Source organism: Gymnoscopelus braueri, assembly GCF_963280865.1.
Source record: "Gymnoscopelus braueri genome assembly, chromosome: 17".
NCBI classification, from domain to species: Eukaryota; Metazoa; Chordata; class Actinopteri; order Myctophiformes; family Myctophidae; genus Gymnoscopelus; species Gymnoscopelus braueri.
The window spans coordinates 42,521,983-42,540,958 of record NC_137617.1 but is presented as its reverse complement, the minus strand read 5'-3'; the positions used below and the strand labels follow the sequence as shown (position 1 = coordinate 42,540,958).

At 47.9% G+C, this 18,976-nt stretch overlaps 1 protein-coding gene across 1 annotated transcript in view; it reads right to left on the bottom strand.

The window, feature by feature from the left end:
- Positions 1–203: 203 nt before the first annotated feature.
- Positions 204–18,976, bottom strand: part of hs3st3b1b (heparan sulfate (glucosamine) 3-O-sulfotransferase 3B1b) — a 31,835-nt gene continuing 13,062 nt past the window's right edge. Inside the window, exon 2 of the mRNA XM_080455328.1 lies at positions 204–2,010. Coding sequence (XP_080311454.1) covers positions 1,389–2,010 — 622 coding nt within the window. The 3' untranslated portion in view covers positions 204–1,388. The remainder of the gene's footprint in view (positions 2,011–18,976) is intronic.

Below are 18,976 nucleotides of genomic sequence, written 5' to 3'. Positions count from 1 at the left end.
AGCCCAAAGTGCAGTAACTACGCCAATCATCATTTAACTGATAAAAGGGTTTAAAAGTGTCAGCCAAATGGGTTATTATAAGTGATGTTACACTAATTGTATATCTGTTCTTGAGGTAATTGTTTATCCCCCAAAATCACGAAGGCTAATTTGACCTTTGGGATACACAAGTAAGTCAGTAGTTACTGCACTTTGATTTTAGAGGGCAGTATAGCCTACTTAGTGAAAACAGTCGATCTGCAAGCTCACAACGCGTTGCGACGCGTCGCCGTTGTGAGCGTGCAGATCGGCTGTTTTCGGTATACATTAAGCATGCAATCTCTGTGCCTCCTCAAACAAATCAAGTGCCATCTCCCGGAAATTTGATTGCGACTTTGGGTGACCCCCCCCTGATCCACGTGCTCACGCACGCACGGAACCAGGATCTGGCTGGAGAGCCGACGGTCCCCTCTAATGGGCAGTAAAGAGAGCGTATACGCCCCGATCGATGGCTCCGGTTACCTTAACTCCATTAGCATAATGCTTTAACATGGGACCTTATGGTAGTCCTAGAATAGGATTTAACCTTTGATGGATGGGCTATTCATTAGAGCGGGCAGCAGGAGCTCAGCCGAATGAAAGGGGCCGCGGCACCGTATACTTTAAGCATGAGTGACACAATGAGGATCAATTAGGTCTTATTGATCTACCTGTTATTGAGTGGAAAGGGACATGAGATCAGCTGCTTAGGGGGCCAACTCCAGGGCAAGGAGGAAGAATAGACTGCGTTGAGCTTTTTAAAAAAAACCTACGCGGAGGAGGAGACGTGGAGCTCAGAGCGGGGCGGACGTGAAGGAGGATGAAACACAGTGATTATGAATGTAGGGAATCCAACGGCAAGTACTGTATGTACTCCTGGCTGTGGGGTGTGTGTACGTGTCCTCTGAGGCTCTGAGAACGCTCTGTACCCGTAATAATAACGGCTGCTTTTACATTATTCACCCTTCTTCTCCTTTTGCTTCAGTCGTCACAGATTATCTGCATTATGGAGCACCAACAACAAACTCCACTGGAGTTTCTTTTTACAGGACGGAGAGGAGAGGAGAGAGAGAGAGCGAGAGACGATGCAAAATAAAAAATGAGGAATGTAAAAAAAAAAAAAAAAAAGAACAAAGGAAATGTGGGCCGGATGTTATGTACAAATATGGTTAGGCAGCTTAGTGAATTAATTGCTTAGAAATAAAAATAAATTATTATAAAATAGATTTCTGTACATTTTACATATATATATATATATAGCAATGTCTCAACATCTTGCCGTTGAATTGCAGAAAGACAAAAAAAAAAACCTTGACATAAACGAATGAAACTTGTCCGTTAATCGGGGCTCGTCCCGCCCCCCGCGTCAATCAATCGTCCCAACCAAAGTTATGCCCCGTCATCTGGTAGAACTTCATGTTGAAGGGCCTGTAGAAGTCCCGTAGGCGCTGCACCACCTCGGGGTCAATGTTGGGGTGGGTCCGCCCTTTGGTCTTGCCCAGGCAGTGGGGCTTGCTGCTGCCCTCGGCCTTCTTGAGGCAGGGGAAGCCCTTGGTCTGGTTGAAGTAGAAGTGTTTGTCCGTGATGATCCTCTTGAGCCCCAGGAAGTCCTGCACGCGGCCCAGCTCTCCGGCGGGGTCGCTGATCAGCCGCTCGCCGCTCACGAACAGGATCTGCTCCATGGGGAAGTACTGCAGCCAGTTGTCCAGGTGCTTGGCGTAGATGCCGATCTGGATGGCGCTCCACGACGTGTCGATGAGGCCCGTGGTCCTGTTCTTGAAGGTCAGGCTCTCGAAGGAGGGGATGTCGGGCTTCTTGGACAGCGTCTGCGTGTAGTCGGAGATGGCCCGCGTCACCGGGTCCCGCACCACCACGATCACCTTGGTGTCCCGGGACATGGCCGAGATGCGGGCCGGAGCCTCACGGGTCACGAAGTAGCTGGGGGTCTTTTCCATGGTGATCTGGCCCTCCAGGGTCTTGGGCATCAGCTCCCTGAAGAGACAAAGAGAAGGAGAAGAGGGGGAATCTGGTCAATAAAATGTACACACACACACATACACACAGTGGTGGAAAGTAACTAAGTACATTTACTCAAGTACTGTACTTAAGCACAATTTTGAGGCATTTTTACTTTACTGGAGTATTTCCAAGTTTCAGTACTTTTACTTCTTCTCCACTACATCTCAGAGACAAATATTATACTTTTACTCAACTACAATTATTTTAAAACTTTAGTTACAAGTTACTTTTGATTTTGAGTATTATTACAAAACATGCATTAGCCCTATATATATTTTGGCCATTTGAAAGTAGCAGATCTAAGTTGATCGGCTATTTTCAAATGATTTGTATACATTTGAAAAGCACGATGAGTACTTTCTACTTTTGGTACTTTAAGTACATTTTGATAACAATACTTTTACTCAAGCAAATGTTGAATTCCGGACTTTTACTTGTATCAGAGTATTTCTACCTTTCAGTATCGATACTTTTACTTAGGTAAAAAAAAGTGGTGTCATTGGCGTACGCCTTGCATAATGTAATCAATCGGACGGGGGAGCGTAATCAATGACTCATCGAGAGGCTGACTACTTGGCCTTATTACAGGGCTCAAAAACCTATTAGTGCAGGCAGTTCTCCAACGTAAACACACACGCTCAACTCAAGCAAAAACATACACTCCAGGCAGAAAGCACTCCCTTCCCGGCCCGCTCGGCCCGTATAGATATCTTCATTATTCATTCCATAATCTGCACAGAGCGGAAGACACTTTACTGGGGGATTTCTATACATGATCTATGGTGAATGTTAGCCGTATTAGAAATTAAAAGGGTTCCATTTCTACCACGTCTTATTCAGGCCATGATGGTTCTCTCTAAGTGTCCGCCGTGTTGCACTGTAATTCTTTTTGTTTTATTCTTCAATGCGATTCATAGAGACGATCAATGCCTAGTTTATACTTAGTTTATGTACCGAAAATAGCAGATGTACAAGCTCACAACGCGTCGCATCTGTGACACGTTGTGTGAGCTTGTAGATCGGCTATTTCCGAAGCTTATAAGAGTAAAAGTCAGAATTAACCCATTAAAGCTGGGTCATTTTATATATATATATGAATCTGTTATAAAATAGCAGATATACAAGCTCACAGCGCGTCACTTCGTGCCGCGCTGCGAGCTTGTACATCTGCTATTTTTGAACATTTTTGAAAAATCTTTAAAGTGTTGAACAATTTAGAATTACGAAAAAAGTTTGAGAATCGCTGATTCAGAAGACATTTGTTATAGAATCGGCCTCAGGTCTCAAGGGTTAAGAATACCTAACAGCAGTTCTGTTCCGTCATTGCCTGTGAATATAAGGGGGCCATGAGCTAAAACGCAGGCTTGATGCCCTGGTTTCCACCTCACTGAGCCTGGCCTCACTTCGCTGATGCACTCGTCTGGGTCCCTAATGGCTCAGGGTAGCCAGGGCGGCTTCAGCCCCTCCGAAATCTACCCGTTTGTGCTCTCGCTCTGCCTCGTAACCACTTAGGGGGCCAGGCAAGCTAGGAGCAAGAGCGACGGACGGCCTAATCTGAGTTTCACTGAGTCAGCTATCGTTCTGCTGCCAGTGGAAGGAGAAGTTCAAGCTGCAGAGCTTTGACAGGGACCAAGAACTTTTCTTTTCTTCTTTTTTTTCCTTTTTGGAAATGCAATCTGTTTCTGACAGGAGTAGGTTGGGGGAGGGAGGGGGTGGGGGAGTGACAGGGATGTACAGCCGGTGGGGTCACACAGATACGTTTACACGCAGCCCTATAATCAAGAGGCATTTGAGAGGAACCCGTTCTGAATGAAGAGAGAACGAACGGCGCTCCGCCGCTGCCAAAGCAGGGTTTTGGCTTTCATGAGTATATGGCGGCGGACAATCATAGGAGAGTGGATTACGGGCGCGGGAGATAAGCGGGTTTTTTGAGCGACACTGTGACACCGTGATCCCCTTTCCCTCCTCCTGCTACGAGTCTGGACGGGCTCCAGGCTTCGAGGTTTGAAGGGGAACGAGCGCTCTGATGCAACGGCAGCCACGCAACGGGATCACGCGTGTTACTCGTCAAGGCCGGGCCGGGGGGGAAAAGGTGAGCGGCTCCGACTCTGACCTGGTGGGGGGGATTACAGGGATTTGTGCGGTTGCAGTAACCCCCCGCCCGCAAATGGCGTTCGCCAATACATGTCAAAACGTACACGACTATGCCGGCTAATGCGTGGCAGGCAGGCAGGCAGGCAGTGGGACAATGGCAGGGTAGAGATAACCCATGCAGAGCGGTGTATCGGGCACAACACATTGGCAGAGATAAGACCCCTGTTAGCCCATTGTTGCTTGGAGTACCCCCCTCTGTTCATACTGGAGCAAAGCTACTGCAGCATTGTGAGGAAGCACTGCTCCCCCATCATCTGCAATCCCACTGAAGAGCGTTTACATGCTGACAATGGTCAAAACAAAACAATAGAATAAAATGACACCGATCCTACAATGTTAAAGGAGTAGTTCACCCAAAACATTACTTATTTTCTATCAATTGCACACCCCATGAAGCCTTAAATTATTATTTTTTTGTTTTTTTTGTCGCATTCCTAAGCCAATAATTTGACTACCGGCGAAAAGATGCTAATGTATCCGGTAGGAGACACACAGGAGACTCTTTGTGTCTCCTACCGGAATTACACCCAGTCATCAAATTATTGGCTTAGGAAAACGACAAAAACAAAAAAAAATCCATGAATTCAAGGCTTCATGGGGTGTGTACAGTAAATGATAGAAAATAAGTAAAACCCTCTTTAAGAGACATTTGACCACATGGACAGAACAGACACACGTGGCAGTTGCTTTCGGCTTCCGCTAAAGAGCGCAAAGAACACGTTGTCTATTCTGTCCACCGGCACATCATGCCATTCCTCCAGTAATAACTCTAAAAGCTGGGGTTTGAAATCTAGTTCATGTCCACCCTCAACTCATGGCTAATTCATGGAGCACAGCGGCTTCTCCATCAGCGCACACGTATATTTTCGGAGTGGAGGATGGAGAAGGAAGGAGGGAGGGGGGGAGGGAAGGAGGGAAGGGGGTTTTACAATATGGAGGGTGATTTCAGGTAATAGCTGGAGATGGATTATGGAAATGTTGTTGGCAGATTTGTGTGTAGCTCCTAATGTAGCGCCAGTGATCTAATTATGATAATATCTACTTGATTGCTGACACGTCAGCAAGGGTTGAATGAGGCAAACGGGACGGAGGGAGAGAGGGAGGGGAGGGGGTTGGTTTCTGCGGCTGCGGTTTCCGAGAGCTCATTAACGGCCTATTGAAAATCAAAAGAGATAGGTTCTTGCAGGCTCGGTGCACATGACATATCTTTACGCAAAAGCCGGCGAAACCATTTCTGAAGATATGACGGCAAAATACGTTATCTTCAAACAAAATGTCTTCTATATCCAGTCTCTATGCCCTTAAGCCCTATTTCAAAAATAGCAACAAAAAGAAATTGCCGATTTGGTAATTTTTCAATAGCCATTTTTGAAAATGTTCGCCTATAATGACATGGGCCCCAAATTGGGGACGCCTGATTGAAGTGGTTAACCAGTTTATAAGGCGCTCTCGACTGTCTTCAGGGAATATTTATAAACCAGAGGCGCTGCTGGCCTTAAAACTACTCACTATTAGCCATTCTTGTGTCGCTGCCCACAAGCCGTTATTCCTCGCTCTGACACACAAAAAAAACGTCCAGAGCCAACAAACAGAACAAGGCGAATGGCGTCCCATCTAATCCGATTTCAACATCACAATGCATGAGGAGGAGGAGGCCCGAGTTTACAATGTGCACGGAGATAGATTATGCTGATCCCAGCTCAGGGAATCCTTCTTGGAAATCAAAAAATGTTGGGTAGGGGTTGGAGGAGCGTAAAACATATGGTTGAGTGGAGAGAGGAGAGAGAGAGAGAGAGAGAGAGAGAGAGATGGACCCCTAAAAAACGCGCCAAATTCACAAGAGGAAGTGGAACAAACCCTCATAAAAAAAGGAACCCTCAACCTCTTGACTTTCACCCCCTTCACTCAGTGAAGAGTCCCATAGAGGCAGAGAGAGGGTGGATGAGAGGGGAAAACAGAATAGGGAAGGGAAGGGAGGGGAGGAGTGAGTTTTTTTTTTCAGCTCCTTCAGCGGGACAAGTAGCTCTCGGAGGAACAATGCCTATTATGCTCTTTTTTTGATTTATGAGGTGCTGCTTTTAAAGGTTCCGTCAGCAAACAGGCCAATCCGTGTGACACCGTGGAGCTCCTCTTTTTTGGCCACTGCCATTCTTTTCAAAGTGAGCCATTGTCCTTTTAGGCGCTGAGGGGTTGAACAGGGCATGCGGTCAGGGGCACAAGGAAAAGGGTGGGGGGGGGCAGGGTGGAGAGCCAACAGTGGTGAGGGTGGGGGGTGCATGGGGGGGCCTGTTGTTATCGAGGGGGTCTGAGTGGAAACACTTCTAACATCCTCAGAGTTGAGGAGCCCTTTTGGTGTGGGGGGGGAAGGGGCTCTGAAGTGGAACGTGTGCCGGGGAATTTTGGCCGGCGGGACTTTGCGAGGCCCTCCTCTGTTCTGGGTCTGTTCGCCGTGCGGCGAGGGGAGAGACGCCATGCAAACTGCTAGCCAGAGGTGGAAAAAGTACTCACATTTCTTGAAAATAGCAGATCTACAAGCTCACAATGTGTCGCATCGCGACGCATTGTGCTTGGAGATCGCATTGAGCTCGGAGATCGGCTGTTTTCAAATGGCTGAAATGTAAATGTAAATGCATACCTCAAAATTGTACTTAACTACAGTACTTGAGTAAATATTCGTAGTTACTTTACACCACTGCTACTAGCCTCGCTCGCGCCATAGCCCTATACCATAGCCCTATACCACCCAAAACAAATCAGAGATGGGTGAGTGCAGCTGACGCACGCTGCAAGCCTACCGACAGCCGTGGGGCCTAATTAGCATGTTGTTGTCTTTGACTCTCCTTGCGGAGCATAAAAGCCTGGCCTGTTTGGTTATTAGATCTGCTTTTACAAGACATAAAACCTTTGCTGTTGTTTTCTCTTTTCTCCTCCCCTTGCACTCCTCCCCGTCCCCCTGCTTGCTCATGTACAGTAGACGATATTTGCCAAGTTGAAAGGCATGCCAAAAACGGCGATAAGACACGAAGCAGAACCCTCTCTCCTCCTCCGTCACATGTTCGGCATCAAACAGAGAGGGAGACCCTTTGGCTGGCGTTTTTTTAAACGGCCCTCATCCCCATCGGAGATAAAGGCACAAGCCGAAGGAAAGGGGGTTATTTCTGTCTGCCACATCTACCTCCCTCCTGTCACGTTTGATGTGATGATAACAGGCTGCCTCTGTGTTTCTGTGCTCCTAACACAAAAAAAAACACTGGTCGGTTTTTCCAAGAACAAAAAGGAAAAAGCCATTTAGTGCATGTCTCTCTCTCTGGATAAGAGACTCAATGCGATTTGATCCCTGCCTGTTAGTGTAAAGCATTTGCATGTCAAAGCACACGTTGTGCCTCAAGTTGCCTCATTTGAGTGCAAGGCAAATGGAGTGGGGTTAGTTTGTATCCATTGGAGAGTATAGGACAGGGCGTGGCTTGGCAGGTTGTTTGGTTTCTATGACTTGAAGACACTGTAGTGACGTCGGGGACCCCCCAGGGGAGGCGACACCGTCTCAACATAAACATAAACAGCTCTTAGACCGAGCAGCAGCGCGTTGAGCTGTCTGAGTATAAAAGCCAACCACAAGCCAACCGACCGCCTGGGCAATTGCTTCCGGACCTCAGAATCTATGAGGAGAGAGAGCGAGCGCCAAACAGGGATTCACTTCCACTCGCGAAAAGTGCTGAGTTTGCCTGTGCTCTATTAGGGACACTTTCTCAAAGTGAAAAACTTCCGCCTCTAAATGCTCTCTCGCTCTCTGTCATCTCTTCCGTTCCTAAAGTAGCTATTGATCTTTAAAAAATTCGGTCCTCGACCCCGAGGCAATCAGAAAGGCCTTGAGGTCTTATTGCCAAGTGACACTTCACAAGTGAGACGACGAGGAGGAAACGAGAAGGGCCACACTGTGAAAGACTCCCTTTCTTTTTTTTTCAAAGGCGTCTCTTTTACCCCGAGCCCTTCGTTCACATGAACCAAAGTGGTCGATTGCAACAAGCCATTTGAGTGAAACACAAAGGGACATCTTTATTCCTTATTGGCCCGATAAGGCTCTTAAAAGCCGCTTGTTACCCTCGAAGGCGTTAAGCGTTGAACTGGTTGTGAACCATTTCCAAGCAAGCGTAATTGTTAAAAGTGATTGTGGCTTAAATGACCATATGTGGCATGTATAGCCCATGGACAAATGCAGACCATTTTCTAAAGCATACCGTAGTTTGTGTGATTTTATGGAAACTGCATTGGATTCCCTTCATTTCAGTCCAATATGTAAATCACCTTGAAGAAACCCGAAACTTGCTTGCTTGCTAATCCAACACACAAAATGTCACTGCCCGGTTATCTTTTGTCAAAGTTATAAAGAACAAAAAGGAAAAACCCATTAATCTCTCTCTGGATAAGAGATTTGATCCCTTGCCTGTTAGTGTGTAAAGCAAGTTAGTTATTACGGGACCAAGTACAGACCCCTACCTAAGGTTTTAAGAGTTTAAAGTTATCAAGGCGTTCTAGTCGAGGCAATACCCCCCCAAAAAATGCATGCGTTTTGAATTCTTTATCTCTAGCAGATGGAGGGTATGTTTTAGTTTAGTTTTCTTTTCACGTATACTAGGCACCACATTATGGCCAGAGGGATGATGCAAAACATGTTCCAGAAGGGAGGATGCTCTGCGTGATTGTTTTTTAAGGGAAACACATTTAGAATTCTCAACAGCGGGAAATAAATCTCTTGATGAATAAAAAATCCTCAAGGCTTCCGTAGTACAGCGCTCTAAAGCTGCTCCACTCACAGTAGGGGAGAGAAGACTGCATAGCAACGGTATGGAACACAAACACATACACACACGCACGCAGGCAGACAGGCACACACACACACACACACACACACACACACACACACACACTCTACAACGTTGTAATTTCTAAGCGGCGATGAGACATACACACAGAACAGAAGCCAGACGTTTTGAAATACACCCCATGGAGCGAGCCTGGAGCCTGTGACGTTCTGTATAAGCACAGAGAGAGCGATGGCCGGGGCTATAAATTAAAAAAAAAGAATAAAGAAGGATGCTTTATGACACAAGCCACTTCAGCCCCGCTGATATGGAGAGAGGAGGGAGGACAGGCTCTCTGCCACACAGTCAGTCAGTCATTTAACTCCAGTCTAGAGGCCTCTCATCCGCTCTCTCCGCTCAGCTCCCAAGTATCTCTGGAGTGGATGCTAGGTGCTGGTATGTGAACCACTTAGAGCTTCCTGACACTGAGAAGATCCAGGGATCTCTGCTTAAAAGTGAGATCTTGCAGAAGTCGAAGGGTATGTGTGTGTTTGTGTGTGAGTGTGCAGTCAGTGCACGTTCATGTGTGCACATATATGTGTGTGTGCGCGTTGGTGTGCTAGCACACACATATACTGTACCTAGTATGTATGTGCCTACATACAGTAGTTGTGCAAAAGAATAACAATAGAGGGTTCCGCTACGCGTGTCAATACATCCAGGGCCGGATTTAGGGTTGTGAAGGCCTCTGGGCTTGAGTCATTGATGAGACCCCCCTACCACAAAATTATAAACTACACTACACCCCCAGTCGGGGGCCCAATGGTAAATGCAGTCCTGAATACATCAGCCTACATGCCAATAAGACCCCTATAGTGTCCAGTTTCTGGACACGCCATAATAAGCGAACATGCAACGCGTCGCAATGTGGCGCTTTGCGAGCATGTAGATCGGCTATTTTCCAGGCAAAAAAAGATGTGGCGTGGAGGTAAGAAAGGAAGGGGGTCAAGTAAAACCCCTGGGGGACCCCGGACCATATAGGGTTTAAGTGGTTAAGTCTCCCTATACCCTACGTGCCTTGTTGCGTCCGCCTGCGACCATTTGCGCCTTCCATGTGAGTAAATAACTCATGTTGGCAGTGCGATGAACCCTATATGATACTACGGCTCCATTAGCCACCGTCGGAGTCACCTGTCCGTCCGCCCTGGGTTCTTCTTTAGGCCTGAGGTTTCACATTAACAGCCTCCGCCTGAATAATGGTGTCACTGGAAACTCTGAGGGTGGAAGCCCCTCTTTTCAAAGAGTCTATCTGTCTGTCTGTCTGTCTGCTGCATGGATTAATAATGTAGGTCTGGCCTAGTATCACAGACTTTGACCCCAATGCTGTCCTGCTTGAGACAGACAGCACACTATATCATCATGTATCATCCGATGCTCTCAGTAAGGACAGATCGTTCCTTTCCCTGACACATTATTGGGGATAGTCTTGCATAGCCAGAGACAATCTGAGCTCTCCAGTGATCTCCGATTGTCTGGCTACTCAAGACCATATCGGGGCAGGAGTTGACACCAAGGTCACAAATCAGAGGCACTTGCCCGAAAAGTAAATTGCAATTGGTCAATTTTGAATGACGATTACCCTATTTTTTTACTATACTGGTGAATTCTGGGACTGCGCCATATGGACATACCTCAAGATCTATGCCAAATATCATCATGACGTCTCACTTCAAAACAAGGTGTTTTATATTGCTGCTACAAATCCCACAGTTACTAATACAAAGTACGGGGAAAGAGATTTATACAACGTCTTTTGTTTTCAGCCGTTGCTCTGGATAAAAGTAGCATTTGAAACACAAACAGGAAAAAAAACGTAACCGCATAGTTACTGGACTGCAACTCCAAATATTTTAACGCAAACCCATGATTTCCGTCTTACTAGGAAATACATAAATACATAAAATGCCCCAAGCTTTACTTCCACCGCAATTATGATAAGAAAGTCGAAGGGAGGCAAGTCGTTATAGGGAGGGAGTGGACATAAAAAAAACAGGGTTTTTGAGTTATAGAACCGGTGGATTTGTTTGATAAATGTCACTTCATGGACCCTAGATTTAATCGGCGAGCATCAGCGGCAGAGTCTGGAGGGCAGTCTGGGAAAGAAGTGACCCCTCCATAAAACATACAATTACTGTGGGAGCCGTCCGACAGGAGGCATCCATCCATCATACCCCTCTGGAAACACACTGGGAGCTCCGGAACCAGCCCGCAGAGTGCATTTTTATCCAACAATTCACTCTCTCTCTCTGTGTGTGTGTGTGCGTGTGCGTGTGCGTGTGTGTGTGTGTGTGTGTGTGTTGTGTGTGTGTGTGTGTGTGTGTTAAGAGAGAGAGCGAGGGAGTGAGTGAGAGGAGAGGGGTTATCGAAAAAGAGTCAGAAAGAAAAGAGAGCGGAGAGAGAAAGAGAGGAACACGGACATGGAGAGTGAAAGCGAGTGGAAAGAGAGAATGGAGAGAGAGAGAGAGAGAGAGAGAGAAAGAGAGAGAGAGAGAGAGAGAGAGAGAGAGAGAGAGAGAGAGAGAGAGAGAGAGAGAGAGAGAGAGAGGAGGGAGGGATGGAGGGAGGGAGAGGGAGAGAGAGAGAGAGAGAGAGAGAGAGAGAGAGAGTGGGGTTTGGTGTTGTGGTCACGGTTCCATCCTTTGGGTTCAGGGGCCCCGCGGGGCCCCACAGCGTGGTTTTCAAGGGGAAACATCAGATACAACGAAAGTAACACAAGAACAAACAACTCAGAAACCCGACCGCCTCCGCACAATGTCACGCACGGCCTCGCCTGCTGAGTGTCACGAGACAACGGCAACAAACACACCGACGCCGTTATTTAGGCTACTGCAGCATGCAGGACCACAGACCCCCAGATACACCCCTACCCCCCCCCCCCCCCCCCTCCGGCCAACTTCACCGAGGTCTGGGGGATGGGAGAGTCGAGTGCAGCCCAAGGACTGGACTGGATCACTAGATCCCTGGTACTCAGAGTGGGGGTCCCGGGAACAACCCCCCCAGGGGTCCTTTGAGTGGGTCCCCAGCTAAATGATTGATAGAACCAAATAGACCCTTATGGGTCCGTACTCATCAAGTGCATACATGGAACCAGGGTGGACGCTTTGGGTCCATATTACATGAGGATTTTACAGTGTAGACTGGGGTCCCAGAAATGTAATTTGTATCAAATGGGGGTCCGTGGATTAACACAAATCAAACTGGGGGGGCTTTGAAAATATAAGGGTTGAGAATCACTGGTTGCCAGATAACTCTGGAGCAATGCCACAGAGTTATAAATAAAAGAGCAGGGTAGGTGAAATGTACCTGTTCCATTGTTCCCTCCCTATGTGCCTCTGTGGCTCCCTGGCTTTCAGGGGTTTTCGGTTAAGAGAGGTTTTCTTTCTCTATCTCTGCTGTCTGGTAACACTTAACACAACGACTCAACGCTTTGTCTGACACGCGACACAATGGCCGCGTCACCTGACACCCGCCGTTTTGCGATCCAGCTACTCGCCATGCTCGCAAGCTACACCACGCCACACCACAAACATAAAGACCAGTGTTGCCAGGTCATGCCATGACTTTGGGCTTGTTTGTTCTGTAACGTAGCTTGTAAATTAGTGTGAGCTCGAATAGCCACTGCATACAGACGAATCCACAGACGCGCTGCCTGTAGCTGCCTTATAGGCGGCCATTGCTGCGGTGTCGCGTCCGTGGAGCGTTGACACCGCAGCAATGGCTGCGCCCAGGGCAGCGCTCCGTGGATTCGTGTATAGGTTTAAACCACTTGGGCTTGTTTTCATAGACATGGTTGCTTATTTCTCTCGCAAAACCTGGCAACACTGACAGCCGCACGATGCCACACGGCACCAACACACATAAAGACACGCATGCGTTTGCGCGTGTGTGCGCACAACACGCAACGCGTGCACCCACCCCGGCACACACAAAGGAAGTCCTAGCTTAAATCTGCCCACTGGCGATATCGTTGCAAACGTTTGTTTAGCGCTAGTAATCCTCCAGTAATGGCCGTGTTTGCTGTGGGTTTGTTTGTTGAAGGTGTTAGCCCATAGGGCTTGGTGACTGACCTCGCGGCCAGGCATTCCTGCACTCATCACAGCGCTGCATGGAGCTGCGGTGGTGCATGCTGGCTCCTCACACGCATTGCAGCCCCCTGTGAGGCCCGCGGGCTGACAGCTGCAACGCAGCAGAGCAACCAACCGCAATAGGAACCAACAACAAAAACAGCCTACTGTAAACAATGCGGCGCATACATGATGAAAACGGTGCGCGTGCGCTTCGCGCTGTGGGATTTCACTCAACTTTGTGTCTGTGTGTGCATTGTGTGTGCATGCGTGCACGTGTGTGTGTGTGTGTGTGTGCGGGCGCACGCCCAGGCTCAGACTCAGCCCATTCTGACGGATTTACTGACACTTGACATGCGCCATGAGGCGCCTGGCCTCCTTGATCTAGCTACAGCGGAGATGAATAAAAGATGAAACAGACTAGAGAAAGAACATACATGTCACCACCCCCACTCTCCCCAGACGTGCGTGCGTACGTGCGCACGCACACACACACATACAAACACGCTCACACTCACACAAAGGCAGCCGGCGAGCTGCTTTGCATCCTGTTTGAATTGGCTGTCATCCGTAACTGCCTGTGCACCTTTTTTTGAAGGCAGGTGAGCTACAAAGTGTGTCTGCGAGAATGAAGGGAGGGGGGGGGGGGGATTTCCTCGCCGTGCCATGCAGCCCTATATATACGAGCAGGAATCCATCTTCCTGTGCGACTTTTCCCCCGTTATCCATCATCCCCCTATAGCTTGCTCTAGCAGTGCAGGTTAATGGTTTACAAATTCCAGAAGACAGCCCTGTCTCGCCGGCTTAACGTATAATTAGCTAAATTGCGCCGGCAGTGACGATCAAACCGCTCGTTTCAGTGCGGGACGAGGGGGGGACGGGGGGGTAATGCGGTCGCGGCGATTCCCTGAGCGATACTGTACGGCGTGCTTTCGTACAGACGCTGGCCCTGGATAGTGTCTGTGATGGTATCGGGGCGAGCGCACACGAAGACAAGATAATTACCGCTAAGCACAACGAGCCCCCTGCCGTTATTGCCCGTTAACCATCCCTGCTGTGAGTTATCGCTCGATGCGTAATAGACGGCGTGAAGAGGCAGCTCGGTTCTAGGGTTTCTTTATTTCATTTGAGTCGGGGGGGGGGGGGGTTGAGTGAGTGGGGGGTTTTATATGGAACAGCCAGGGGAGAGCGTGATGACAAATGTTTTCTCTTTTCACCCTCCACTGTCTCTCTCTCTATCAGCGGGCTCCGCGGTTTCGGAGAGAGAACAGGATCCGCGGTAGCTTTTGTTGCCAAGAACACAAGTCATTTTGTGATGGGGAACAAGGCAAAAAGAAAAAGTACAAAAGTACAAAAATGATTGAAAAGGAGAAAGGAGCAGATTTTCTTTTTTCTCTCTTTTTGAAAAAGAGATTGAGAAATGGGCCCTGCCAACTAACTATGTCAGCCCTGGGCCAGAACACTTCAGGGACTGTTTGTTTTTCGTACAACTATTCAACAACGTAAAAAGTCAGGTTTTTCTCTCTCTCCCTGGCTTGTCCCCATAGCAGCAGATGTCCTGACTGGAAGTGTTTTCTCTCTCTGTCCGTGTCCAGTGCTGCGGGAGAACAAGTTTATCATTGTAGAACAGGGCAGGCTAGTTCTCAAGCTAATATAAACAAAGCGTCACTGCCGTAGACTATTTGGACATGATCTTTACACACGATTGAGGTGCCGTGATTGAGGTGCTTCAGGGGCAAAAGTAGCAGCATATGCTTCCACCTGGAATTTTCCATGACTTTCTCTACCTTTTTTCCACATGCCTTCTCTTCCAACACTACCGACGGCCATCTCCTCTCTCTCTCTCTCTTTCTCTCTCTCTCTGTGTCTCTCTCTTTGTGTGTCTCTCTCTCTCTCTCTCTCTCTCTCTCTCCCATCATGTTGGCTTCAAACAATTCCACTGAATTCACAATGGGGAAATAAGGGCCCTGGGTTATACACACACTTATTGAACTATAAGCCTGGTGTTTTCCTAAACATGACAGGTTAAGACGAGTCGCCTTGGCTGTTCGAAATGATGCCTCCGTGTCACTTCTCCAGCTGTGCCTTTGCTATAGATATACAGTATAAATATAACAGCAGAAAGACATCACATCCAGCCCCAGACAGTGGACAATAATTGGGATTTTCGTGGGCAGGTTTCGCCAGGGTTGTGTAGGAGCTAGCTGAAGTCTCTCTCTCTCTCTGTGTTCCTGTGAGAGAAGTCTTCCTCAGTGGGAGTGATTCTAGTGGAGTGAGTGACTAGTGTCTCACAGCCACGCTGCACACAGACACACTCACAGCTTCTAATGAGCTCTTGCTCTTTTTACTGCCAGGACTAATGGAAACCTCCCGAGACCCTCCTATTTCTCTCTCTCTCTCTCTCTCTCTCTCTTCTCTCTTCCCTCCATCTTCTCACAATTTTTCCACTTCTTCTCTCTGTCTCTTTCCCTTACCCTTCACTCCCTCTCTCCCAGAGGCAGACACCCTAATGGCCACCTCTGGGACTTAATACCTAAAGGACAAGTCAAGCTTTACAGGTTTACTGTCATCACTTTCTCCTTCACCTTTCCTGCCTTTCCTTCCATGCCCGGCTCAGGCTCTCCGCCATGCACCGCACCGAGCCATTAGTCAGCCTCTCCCTTCGGTCCTTGAAATGTGGCCGGGGAAACCCCACGGAACCGAACGACCCGAGATTCACAACTAATGATGAACCATTATAGGAGCGTTTGCTTCGCTTAATCATCTTCAGGGGCTGTTTTCTTTGTGTTTTAAAATGTGCTAAAGAGGTGTTTATATAATCAGCCAAAGGATGACCATTAATTCTGGAGGGGAGTATATACGCCTTATTCTGTTCTGATGCACATTCCAAATGTCCAGAATATTGCTTTTAATTGTCTTAAAAGCAGCGCAGAGGGGAGGGTATGTACACAGGGGGGGCTTCATATAGTGAGGAGAGATGAGATACACTCGCTATCTGCAGTCACAGCCTCTTTCCTTCCTTTCCTCCCTTGAAAGTTGTTCCTATAAGACTCCTTTGTGAGCCATTTTCTTTGTTGTCTGCCTTGCTTTGCGCTGTGCTGACTTCATCCTTGGGGGCGGGGGTGAGGGGGGGGGGGTGGGGAGGGTAGGGGGGACAGGGAGGTTGGTGGGTAAACATAAACCATTTCTCAAAAGAGGAGATGAAGAAATACAGCAGCGTTGCAGACACATAGAGATTCACCCCGTCAGACTGCAGATGAACACAAACAATAAAGTCTGGGGTTTTCTAAACTTTGTGTGCGTGCGTGCGTGCGTGCATGCATGCGTGTGTGTGTGTGTGTGTGTGTGTGTGTGTGTTTATGTGTTCATGTGTGCGTGCTTGGGTGTTTGTGTGAACTTTTTTGAAAATAGCTTAATAAGCTCACAACACGTCACAGCGGCATCTGCAGAGCGTGTAGATTGGCTACTTTCACTTGTAAATCAGGTCTTCAGTGGTTTCATTCAGTGGTTCTCAACCTGTGGGTCGGGACCCCCAGGAGGATCCCCACATGATTTCGGGGGGTCCCCAGATGACAGTAAAGTGATAATTGAATACCTTTTTAATACCTAAAAAAATTAAAATGTAATGCCTCAACTCCTACAATTCCAAGCTTGTCAAGGTGAAGGGTCCCCAGTTCAAATATGACTATTTTGGGGGGGGGGGGGGGGGGGGTCGTGGCCTGAAAAGGTTGAGAACCACTGGCTTAATCGGCAATTGTGCGCACGCATGCATGTGCACTTGTGTGTGTGTGTTTGTGTGCCTGTGTCTGTGTCTGTCTGGCCCGAATAGCCTTTTTTTCTGCAGGACAGTGTGAACTGGTCATGGCCCCGTGGCCCTCCATCCATCACACCCAGCAGGGGGTTCCTGCCTCATTCTCCTCACTGTGGCCAGCGCTCAGCGGACCTCTATCGGCCACGCCCCTCTCCCCAGGTCACCTCTTTCACAATTAGCCGGTGGTAATTTGGGGGATAAAAGCTCTCTCTCTCTCTCCACCCCCGGCCTCTGCACCTATTCTTGGCCGGGGCCATGCCATGCAGCTTAGGCAGCGTGGGCCCCCTCTCTCTCTCTCCTTCCTTTCCTTTCGTGCCGCTGACCAAAGGCTCCTCTGAGAAGAGGGGCCACTCGTGGTCACTGAGGCCTGCAGCGGGGGCCCCGCCTATAGGGACCGGGGGAGAGCCGAGCACGGCATGTGTGACACTATTCTTACGACGACGACCAAAACAGAGCGAAAGCGCAACACAGCTGGAGAATGGAAAACAGAGGAGGTTCATGAAAGGAGGTATTTTGGGGAAGGGGTCGGAGGTTTGGGGGAGTAATGGGGGGGGGGGGGGGTTGCCAATGGGGTATAGTAAGACCCCAACCACAAAGAAAATAATCTGCTCATTTGCAGTGGTGGAAAAAGTACTCAAATGTTTTACTTAAGTAAAAGTATCAATACTGCAATATAAAAATACTCTGTTACAACTAAAAGTCCAGATTTAAAAATGTACTTGAGTAAAACTACAAAAGTATTGGCATCAAAATGTACTTAAAGTACCAAAAGTAAAAGTACTAAATATTTGAAAATAGCCGATCTACAAGCTCACAACGCGTCGCGATGCGACGCGTTGTGAGCTTGTAGATCTGCTATTTTCAAATAGCCTAGGTATGAAATAGGGCTAAAGTGGTTAATGTGTGTTTCATTATATCATAATTTATATCTGAAAAGTAACTAGTAACTAAAGTTTTCAAGTATATGTAGTGGAGTAAAAGTACAATATTTGCCTCTGAGATGTAGTGGAGTAGAAGTAAAAGTATTGGAAATTGGAAATACTCAAGTAAAGTACCAATACCTCAAAATTGTACTTAAGTACAGTACTTAAGTAAATGTACTTAGTTACTTTCCACCACTGCTCATTTGGGAGCTGGGTGGAAGTTTAGCCAACATGGGGGGGGGAACGGTTTTCTCCTCTTTTTGTGGTCATACTGGCGTGGACCACTGCGGCCGAGGAGCCTTTGAGGAGAGGATGTCAACCTGCTGTCAGCTGTACGCTTGGCCGGTCGGGCGCTCCTCCGTCCCCCGAGGAGAGGCGGAGGTTCCAGGCCAAAGAGCGACTCAGGAAACAGACACAGCCGGCCCCAAAGTTATGTATGTGATCGAACGAGTCCCAGAATAATTCATCTCTCTCTGGAACCGTAGCATAAATACGAGGGAAAAAAAGCTACCACGTGTTGCAGTGTTTTGCTTAGAAATAATATCCTAGAGTTATATCTAAGGCGAAATTCCACAGCCTGAAAAAAGGAAGCCATCTCTCACAGGTATATATATATATATATATATTTAACCCTTTAAGACCTGAGGCCGATTCAAAAAATGTTTTCTAAATCCTAACAGTTTTTGGGAAAAAATATTTTTAAAAAAATGTTCACGATCTTTCAAAAATAGCAGATCTACAAGCTCGTAGCGCGGCACTCGGTGCCGCGCTATGAGCTTGTATATCTGCTATTTTTGAATAGCCAAAGAAATCTAAAGTGACACAGATGCGTTCCAGGTCTTAATGGGTTAAGTCAGTAACGGCGGGGTATATGAAGCTGTAACATCATGAGATCCTTTTCCTGTGCGGAAAAGGCCTATGAATGAATCCCGTGGGATCCCGTGTCGGTTGGAAAGCAGCTTTCTCTCCTCTCGCTTCGCAGATGGTCAGCACACACTTCCCTGTCAGTTAGCAGACACGAGGGCTGACCCCAGCCGGCCCCTCTCAACCCATCTCTTTCTACGCATTACCTTTGAATCCGGCCTCCCCCGCCCTGACCGATCAATACCCGGGGCCGGCCCGTCCCCC